This window comes from Momordica charantia, assembly GCF_013281855.1.
Source record: "Momordica charantia cultivar OHB3-1 chromosome 6 unlocalized genomic scaffold, Mcharantia_2.0 BLBB01000006.1, whole genome shotgun sequence".
NCBI lineage: Eukaryota > Viridiplantae > Streptophyta > Magnoliopsida > Cucurbitales > Cucurbitaceae > Momordica > Momordica charantia.
The window spans coordinates 4,853,486-4,863,534 of NW_028275164.1; the positions used below are offsets into that span (position 1 = coordinate 4,853,486).

The 10,049-nt window shown below is 32.1% G+C and overlaps 3 protein-coding genes across 3 annotated transcripts; 1 reads left to right on the forward strand and 2 right to left on the reverse strand.

Moving 5' to 3' along the window:
* The first annotated feature begins 4,005 nt into the window (after positions 1-4,005).
* Positions 4,006-5,152, forward strand: LOC111014411 (uncharacterized). The gene is made up of 2 exons (XM_022289126.2): positions 4,006-4,187; positions 4,355-5,152. Exon 2 carries the CDS (start codon positions 4,371-4,373, stop codon positions 4,983-4,985), a length of 615 nt encoding a protein of 204 aa, XP_022144818.1. The 5' UTR covers positions 4,006-4,187; positions 4,355-4,370; the 3' UTR covers positions 4,986-5,152.
* Positions 5,153-5,479: 327 nt separating this feature from the next.
* LOC111014412 (umecyanin) lies at positions 5,480-6,276 on the reverse strand. Its single transcript, XM_022289128.2, has 2 exons — positions 6,024-6,276; positions 5,480-5,930 (listed from the first exon to the last, which is right to left on the reverse strand). Exons 1-2 carry the CDS (start codon positions 6,202-6,204, stop codon positions 5,626-5,628), a joined length of 486 nt encoding a protein of 161 aa, XP_022144820.1. The 5' UTR covers positions 6,205-6,276; the 3' UTR covers positions 5,480-5,625.
* A 2,823-nt stretch (positions 6,277-9,099) lies between these two features.
* Positions 9,100-9,950, reverse strand: LOC111014540 (umecyanin). The gene is made up of 2 exons (XM_022289320.2): positions 9,742-9,950; positions 9,100-9,587 (listed from the first exon to the last, which is right to left on the reverse strand). The coding sequence occupies exons 1-2, from the start codon at positions 9,914-9,916 to the stop codon at positions 9,262-9,264; spliced, it is 501 nt and encodes a 166-aa protein (XP_022145012.1). The 5' UTR covers positions 9,917-9,950; the 3' UTR covers positions 9,100-9,261.
* Positions 9,951-10,049: the final 99 nt, after the last annotated feature.

The window sequence follows — 10,049 nt, forward strand, 5'->3', positions numbered from 1 at the left end:
TGCAGTCACATTATAGTTTTTTTTTCTAATTAGAAGGATTTTTATTTTCAATTTATATATATACATTTATCCTTCCTTTAGTTTTTATAAAATGTTGTATCGATGTCTTCTTTTCTTTTCTATAAATAATTAAAATTTCAAGAAGTGCGTTTTTTTTTTTTTTTTTAAAAAGCACGCTTTTTCTTTGAACTTCGTAAACAAAAATTTTGAATTCACCATTGATTGAATATGTGGATATTAAGTGTCAAAATAGTAACAAATACTAAAATAATTAATTTTTGACATTTAAAAAGTTAGTAAAGCAAAATGAAACCAACTTTAAAACCCAAAAAGGCAAAACAGGATTTAAACTATTATTTTAATTAAATACATGCGTTAAAATATTGTTTTTTGATACATAAGGGTTTTATTGTGAAATATTAATGCACAATAAGCAATGGGAATTTGTATTCGGTGGTTAAAATGTGAGCTAACTTTTTAATTTTGTAAATATGACAACAAAAATTAAATATATTTTTTTATTTTTTAGTTATTCTAATTCTACCTTCTAAAACTTTTAAGTATATCAATGATATATCATGTATACCAACAAAGGCTAATGTAAATAGTAAAGGGATTTAGAAAGAACTAGTTCAAAACTATGGTGGCCACCTCCTACCAGTTTTCTTGGTAATCAATGTAGCATAGTCAGGCGGTTGTCCGTAAGATTAGTTAAGGTGGATGCAAGTTGGTCCGAACATTTACGGATAGTCACATGTGCTCAACTGAATTAGCAGCCATGGAACTGCAAAATTCATCGTGAGACTCCAATCCCGATGAATCGTGCTTGAAGAATTTGCAAATTGATAAATCTCGATGTGTGAAACGATCTATTACACAACCCCACCCAGCATATAAAGGAATATCACATATATATATATCAATTTTTTTATTTTTAGATAATAAAAATATTATGTTAATTCTTATATAAGAGAGACTTACGAAGAAGAAGGAAAAAAAACCAACTACAACATGTTTATTTTCAATAATGTGATATCCTTAACATGCACCTCAAGATGCTGTCCCTTTTGGATTCACAAATTTTGGGAGAATTCCATTTTTTGATCAAATGCTCATTTGAGCTTTTGGACTCTTATACCATGTTAAACATGAACAAACTAACCATGAATACAAAAACTTAAGTTGATGGATTAGGGTAAATCTTTTGCTTTATTATATACATAAATACATACATATACATACATACATACATACATATACGTACATACATATAATATAATTAAGCAAGCGGCCCTTTCACGACTCAAACTGCCGGTGCGCTTTTTGGCTCAAAGCGATCGACTCAAATGGGCGGGGGCTCTCTATTTGCTTGCAATGTTGGTTGTTCGCCTTTAGTTAGAAGTAGATGTAGAGGTCACCCTTTGCCCCACACTGAATTGTGAAAGTCAGGAGTGAGAAAGAAAAACTTGGTTACGGGAATCGAAAGTTAGACCAATTTGAAGCTAGACGTAAAAAAGTTTATTCCTACCTCTTTCTGTCAATGTTGTCAATTCCCAAAAGACTAATCTAATAATGTACCCTTGTGTATACAATTGCCCAACTAATCTTTCTTCCTTCGACTTTTTAGCCACTTTCGAATCTGTTCTATTCAGGAGAGCTTGCTTCGTGGCGAAGCATTTAGCAATTTCAGTAGCCTAGTGAGAGTTGGTTGTCTAGGGATAGGTTAAGGCAGGGCCCTCTGCTTCTCACAACACAAATATATCATTGGTATATCAACGTTCATATTGGGTATATTGTTGATAATCACCTCGTTATTACGTCGGCCCAACCCAGCTCGGCCTAAAGAAGCAAAAGCCCGAGTTCGACCCAAGTCCAAATCCTACAGTCCTCAAGCATTGTTTGAGTCGGGCTTGTACCGATCCAACCACTGAAAATTAGACTCATAACCTAATCCACAGGCCTAATCCAATAGACCAAAGTTGGATCCAACTTGAATTGACCATCGGGCTTGAATAAACCCATATAATAAAATATTTTGTAATTATTAAATTTTTATTTTTTAAATATTTTTTCAAATGTGAGTATTAAAAATTGTGTTTTTATTTATGCTTTTGTACATTTTCTGATTTTGTTATATCAAAAAAGTTATCAATGAATTTTGTTGTATCATAGTTTTACAACTTAATTTATTTTATTTTTAAATAAATAAATTGTATTACTATATTAATATAGAAAAATTAGAGGGATGTGAATAACTAAACAAAAAAAATCCTAAATACCTATTAAATTATTATTAATAAATGTATATATATATATACACAATATCTAATAATATTATATTATATTTGATCGGGCCTTTGGGTCTGTCCAACACCGATCCAAATACGGCCCAAACAGGCTGGCCTAATTAAAAAACAAATATTCATATCCAATCCAATTTTTAGATGGGTTGGACTGGATTGGATCGGTCAAACGTTGGTTTTAGATTGGGCTTGGATCAAAAGTGGTTGGTATTTTTGTAATTTTCTATTTTTTTCTATTTTTTTTTACAGACCTTTTATTTTTCCTTTCTATTAATTTTCCTTTTTTTCTTAAAGTAGCACTATAACTGAAATTAAAACTAACAGAAAATACTATATTTAATTTTTATAAAAATTTAGAATGGAAATTCAAAGACACTTAAAATGACAACTTAAAAAATTATTTGGTACAAGTTAATTAAAATGAGTTGAAATTGATATTAATATTAATTGAAAACAATATTCAAAGTCTATGCGTACCAAAATGAAACAAACTTGAAACATAAAGGACTAAAGTAGGATTAAATAATAAGTAATTCAATAATTTTTAATTAAAAGTCTAGTTACACAACAAAAAAACGAACCTTAAAATTCAAAACCTGAATAGAATCAAACCATTTCCTAATTAAAATATAGTTTATTGACTTGATGGATGAATTACATTAAAATTTAAAAAAAAATATTACATTAAATTTTTGTGTGAAGTAGGTATTACTTACTCCACTAACACTAAAAGTTGGAAGTTTTAACTCCCACCTATTCTTAGAACTACAAATTATAGTCAGATTTATATGAAAATTCAAATCATAACCATAGATATTTAAAATAATAATTATTTTAAATAATTTTATGTTAAATCAAAAGTTGGACTTCTAAGTTTTAATGGACGTGACTATATTAATTTTTTTGCACTCTAAATTTTTTTAATAAGTTTGTAATTTTCATGGTCTCTTTTGCTTCTTAGACTCGAAAAAAATGTTAATAAATTCTTAGAGTTTCAAATTTACGTCTGGTAAATCGTTGACATTAACTTTATTAACTTTTATGTATTATACTAATTATATTATTTAAAAATTGTGGTAGGATAGTACAACATTTAATGATATAATGTTAAATGAATGAAGTTAATAGCATATATATCCATTAAGCTAAAAATTGAAAGTGTAATAATTGAAAGTGTAATAGTATATTTACCATCTTCTTTTAAGTTTTAAGTATTCAATTAAGTATACAAAATTTGAATTGCTACTTATTAATTAGTCTGAAATATTTCATATTAATTTTCATAAGTTAATATTCATGTTATAATTACATTATATTTTGAAGATGAAATTTAATAAGTTAATATTTAGTATTACTTTCAATTAATATTTTCGTATCACTCTCAATTATGTATGTTAATTTAATAATTTGGAACCGAAAAAATCATACTGCTTTAAATGTTAGAAAATCTTTTTTTTATCCAGATACGCATGCCATATTAGGTAAAAAAAATATCCATTTTCTGTCACAAAGAAAAGGGAAAAAAATCCATTCGGAACATGAGATAAAATAAATTATTTCCTTGTTTGAAGCGGGAGCGGATCTTTTTCATCAGATAAAATATTTTATTTCCTTAACGATGTTATAAATAATAAAAATCGATAAAATTTCACTAAATGGGAACTGAGTAGGAAAGGAAACTATTTACCTGACAAGGAACGGAATTTATTATAAGTACAAGAGAAATTCAACTCATTCTGCACACAAAAAAAAAGTCGCAGAAATTCAGCCATTGCCGTTCTGTCTCGGATTCTTTCCTCTTGTTGCACTGCAGCGAAGAAACGATTAATTTTTTGATTTCGTTCCACAGTTCCTTGCAGATTCTAAACCAATCGGAGTCTGCAGGTTAGATGTTCATCTTCATGTTCTTTGTTAATTTTTTCTTTTTCCTGAATTAGGTCAACATATATGTTTGAAATTGAAATTTACCTTTGTCAATTTTGCATCTGCTGTTCGTCGAAGATCGCTATACCAGAACAACATTTGTAATTTCTATCGGTAATTTTTGACAGATCTCGGATCTAAACTATGACGAAATCCAGTGATGCCTCGGAGGTGAACGAGCCAAATCGTTACTCTTTCAACTTGCACGATTTCTTGAAAACGAAGCGGCGGATTGTCAAGTGTGCGAAGAGGACGAAACCGGGGAATATGATCGTCAAAAAAAGATGTGGCTCTGGCTTTGGCTCTGGCTCTGGCTCTGGCCTCGTTTCCCTGGCCAAGAACAGAGCACTCTGCAACTTGTATTCAAATCTTCCCATACACATTGTTGTCAAATCTTCTTCCATGGAATTTTCCACCTCAAAAGGTCGCATTACTCTCAGATTTGGATCCAACGGGCTGCCAAGGCTCATGAAAGACATTTTACGCGGCCTCTCTAACATTCACTGCGACATAAAACCAAGAAATATGTTATTGTTACCCGGAGGTCGCGGAATCGAGACCGATTCTTCTTCGGCGGATTTTGGATTGGGTAAAAAGTTTGAAATTAGCGGTCGGCCTGCGGATATTTGGGCATTTGGATGCGTGGTGCTGGAGATGTTGACTGGGAAACGCCCAGAGTGGAGATTTGGTAATAGTTATGAGCATCTTTTGGATTATTACAGCACAACAACTGATCGACTTGCCATTAATTCCAATTGAAGATATCAAATGTGGGGAGAGATCTTGTAGAAGGTGTTTTAAAATTAGAAGAAGACGCTAATCGATTGTTGGTTAAATATATATCGTTTTGTTTCTTGAAGCCGATAGTATGTCAAATTATGAATCTCGGATTACGAGAAATATAATATGGATATGTTTTGATGTAATTACTAATTAGTCTCTTCTTTTATTTTGTTTGTGTCTGGGCTAAAATTTTGATCAGAAAACTTCTTTTTTGTTTTCATTGCTGCATTAACCTCATTCTCTCATCTTCTCTTTAAAAACAATTAGTGATTATAAAATTTTAACTTATTAGTTAACAACGTTAGAAAAATAATACAGAACACATACATCAAGATAATTGCTCAAATCGTTATAGAAATGTTAAGTATTGTGTTACAAATCCAATAAAATTAAAGAATTTCACTGATATATAAACCGAACACGGGTTATAAAGTTCGTGAGTTGAAATCTCTATGCAACAATTTAAAAGGTGACGGAGAAAGGCGTTCCTGACTGGGAGTGGAATTAAAAAATTGCAACTTTTGACATGTACTTGAAACTTGTGTTCGGATACAAGTACCAGATTTTCCCATCATATCAAAGCATTTCAATAAAAAATGAAAATACTGACCACATCTCAAACGAAGAACAACAAATTAAGGAGAATTGCAGCGAAGAAAAGTGAAGGGAGTGGAGGAACTGTGAATAGAGCAGCAGCATTTGTTGGCGTTGTTCCAGGAGTTGCTAAAACGTCGACAGCAAATTTCATGCCCTGTTTGCAATGGTTCCCAACGGTGCATATAAAATAAAGACGCCCCGGACGATTAAAGGTAATAAAAAGTCTTGGGTCGAAAACTATTCCAGGATCAACGCATCCATCAAACTCCGATTGAGATGGTGGCTGCGCAAAGTTGTGAGTTTCGTTGGCACTCGAATTGAACCCTACACAAAACCAAAACAGAGTTGTAATTAATTAATGATGAGAATAGAACACAAAGAAGTGGGATTTAATTAATTAATTAATTAATTACTTACTTAGCGTATCGCCGACGAAGAAAGTCCGGTTTCTGGCCCAGTCGGAGAAGAAGGTTGGGGTTGGCGGTAGGTTCCAGCCAAAATCGCCTCCGACGTGGTGGTCGACGGCGGCGACAGCGTGTAGGAGAGCCACAATGAAGAAGAAGAGGGAAGCCATGGAACTCATTCTTGCACAACTCATATTTTGGTGATTTTGTTTTTGGATCGAGGAGTAGAGAAAGAGGTGGGTTTTTATTTATTTATTTTTTTGATTTGTATTTTTATAGAAGTTATTTGGGTGGGGATGGATTTTAGTCAATGATGTATAGGCGGCGAGGGGGGCACGTGTGGAGAAAATGCTTCTACTTTTCCTTAACGCTACAGCCACCTTTTATGATAAAATTTATAAATTTTTTTAATACTGACACGCGGGAGTGGAAGTGGAGATTGAACTCATTAATAAAGGAGATTGAACTCATAATTTATTAATCGAATATATATATCAATTGAATTAATTGTTTTGGTTATTTATAATTTATTTAGACTTGACCACTACATTTTCATATATAATATTTTTTAATAGATATGTGCGTTGTAAAACATTGGTTAAAAAACATGAAATTTATTTTTTACTTGTTGAAATTTATTCGATTTCTTTTTGGGAGAGTAATTTAAGGGTTAATTTTGTACCTTGAACAAACTTAATTAATGAAAACATTGGTTTTTATCAAAACTCATGAGTTTTTTTTTGCTTTAGATTTTTACTATTGATTTTTTCTAAATTAGCAGGTTAATTGGTGAAAATTTAAGATATAGTAAAATTAAACACTCATTAGATTCAAAATCGAAACTCTATATTTAAAGTAAACATGTGCATTTGTAGGATGCACAAGAAGAAACTTCAAAGAAAGCATTTGTAGATATTTTGTTATACTATTAATTGAATATAGGTATGTGTTCCAAAATAATGAATCAAATTCAATGTAATCATAATTTTTTTTCTATAAGTTCGCGTCAATTTTTAAGATGGTAATAAATATATTATCTATTGGATATACTCGAATTAATTTAAACCCTCATCAATTATCAACTCAAATAATGTTAAATAATTAAATAGATAATTTTCTTTATTTGATTGAGGACATATATATACAAGTTTTATTTGGTTCGTGGCAGAATTTGAATTGGATATTGCAAGCAATGGCTCCATCAAGATCCAGGTGTCAGGACTTTTGAGTCAATAATGATGGGTCGGTCCCAATTTTGACCGTCTTATTGTGAAAATATTGACCATTGTTTCTTTCCAGTCCGCGTAAATCTGTGTTCTCAATTTCGCCAAAAAGAAAAAATGAAAAAAACTAAAACTTCTGCCAATAAAAGTTGGAGTCAGATCGACGAAATAAGCAGGGGTTTCTTGTTGGAACTTCTAAAGGGTGATTATCAAGGGAGATATTTGAATGTTTTGTATCTAATCTCGATTTATTAGTGGAACTCGTATCTGAGCGGAATACTAGATGTAACTCATAACTGTTGTGGTGGATCAGTATAAATTCTTGTCGTTTTCTGCTTTCCCTTAAGCTCTTATTTGTGTATTGTGTGATTGGCTTGTTTGCTGGATAATTATGGAAGGAAAAATTATCTGGAACACCTAATTTCCAACAATCAGTAACATTTTTCTTTGCCAATATTCATATTCTCTGCAAATTTCTCCTTGAAAATAAATGATAGAGTTCAACCATGAAACACATTATAAAATATATACGATATTGACACAGTTCCTTATCGCACCTTTAACAAGAGACTCGTCAATTTTATTATGAGATATATGGAAAGATATCTATCATTCATAAGGATGCCACTGTTAGTAGAATTGTAGCCTGAATATTAATTAAATTAATTTTACTCCACATCCATGGTGCTAATTTAGGAGTAGGAGTAAGGGCCCACTTCAATTTAGTTTCAAAGTAGAGAAAGAGATGTTATCATTTAATATCTACTTAATGTAGTTTGGCGATATTTGATTGGAAGGGTCAATGACTTTGAGATTTTAAACATTTAAGTTGACTCCTTGTTCATAAACCACCACAGGCAACATCAATGTGCGGAAAATAAATTTTTCAGTCTTTGTGAAATAAAATTCAATTTCAAAATTTTTGTGATACATATATGTTGATAAGTCAGCTTCTGATCGAAAGTAGACGTGCAATTAGTTAATTAAGGTGATGACTTGCATAAACATAAATCTTGAATTAGTATGGTGCTTGAGCACGTACATTTTGAAGTACTTAGTTTGAGTTGGTGTTAGGTTGCATAGAAAATATATATCTTTGAGAAGAATGGAACTTCACCTTTTTATAAGTGGAGCTTTAGAAAGGCATAATCATGTCATTTTAGTACACCATATTCAGTGTCCATCCACATTTCTAGATTGGCATCGAACATGACTTTCGCTGGCTTGCTCAAAGATGATTATGCTAGTTTCATTTCGTCCTTGACCTATTCGAATTAAGGCCCAACATGTGTTTGTAGATAGGTGCTTCATGTGGCAGACTCTAAATATTCCACCTCTTTATATATAATTAAGTTTTTTTAATAACGTTTTTTGTTTATGTTTTCAAAGAAAAAAACCATACAAGTTTTGTATATCTATTTTTGTTTTTTTTTTAATTTTTTGGAACAAAAGGGAAAATATGTTTAATAATGTTTTTTAGTTTTTGTTTCAGACAGAAGAATTAGAGGTACAGAAATTATGGAGGTAGAAAAGTTGTAGAGAAATAGAGTAAGAGATATATTAGAAATAAATGTTAGATGGATAATTTATAGAAAAATAGAAACATTTTAGAGAGATATCAACCGGTTATACATTAAAAGCATTTACCAACGTGATTATGACCAAACCAATGGGTATATTTTTAATTTTTGCCTTAATTTGACTTGAATCCTTGATTATTATTAGTATTATTATTATTCATTTAAACGTCTTTTAATTAAATTTGGGGATGGGTATGGAACTTACAACCTCCTGATTGGAAATATTTCTCAATTACTGTTGAGTTATGCTCGCTTTGACTCCTTTAATTAATTTGAATATATCATATTTTCCCAATGAAACATAATAATCACTCATTCAAACTTGAATCAGGTAATACTACAATATTTAATTTATGCAAACAACAAAGACTCTTCTTAAAAATAATAGAGAATAATATAGAAGCACACACGGCTCCTAGGCATCTCAAGGTGAGAAAAATCAAATTATTTAAGCTATGATGGTGAGGATAAATCCAGTGAATGTTGCCACTGCACCAACTCTCAAAGATGAACCTGAACTCGGAGGCGGCGGTGGTGGCTCCACCGCAGAATTTGGCGCTCCAGGCTGTTCCACAATGTCGACAACAAATTTCATACCCGCGTTGCAGTGGCTTCCAATAGTACAGATAAAATAACGACGACGAGGACGATCAAGTGTGATAGAAAAGACAGCTGATGTACCGAAAGTTATTCCTGGCTTGACGCATCCATCGAAATCCGCCTGAGATGGGGGTTCAGCGACATCGTGCGACTCAGTGGCTTTTGATCTAAACACTACACATAACAAAACACTTTTAACTTTCAGCACAAAAAATCAAAAAACAAAAGAATTTGGAAGACGAAGTAGTGGAGGTGCGTGTAAGCTGACCCGAACACTCACAAAATAAAATTGAAAAGAAAAAGTAGGGTAATGGTTGATATATATTACCGAGTTTATCGCCGACAGAGAAAGTTCTACTGCGAGACCAATCAGAGAAGAAGGTGGAGTTCGGCGGTAGGTTCCAACCGAAATCGCCACCGACGTCGTGGTCGACTGCAGCAACGACATGTAGGAGGGCCCCGACAACGAAAAGAGAAGCAACCAAACTCAATCTTGTAGCCATTTTGATGGGAAATGTGGATTGAGTTGAAAAATGAGAGAAGGGGAGGAATTTATAGAAGTTATTTTTGGGTGGGAATTGATCAATTCGAATTTGGAAGAACAAGTCAAGTTCAAAGTTGTAGAGGGTCAACAAT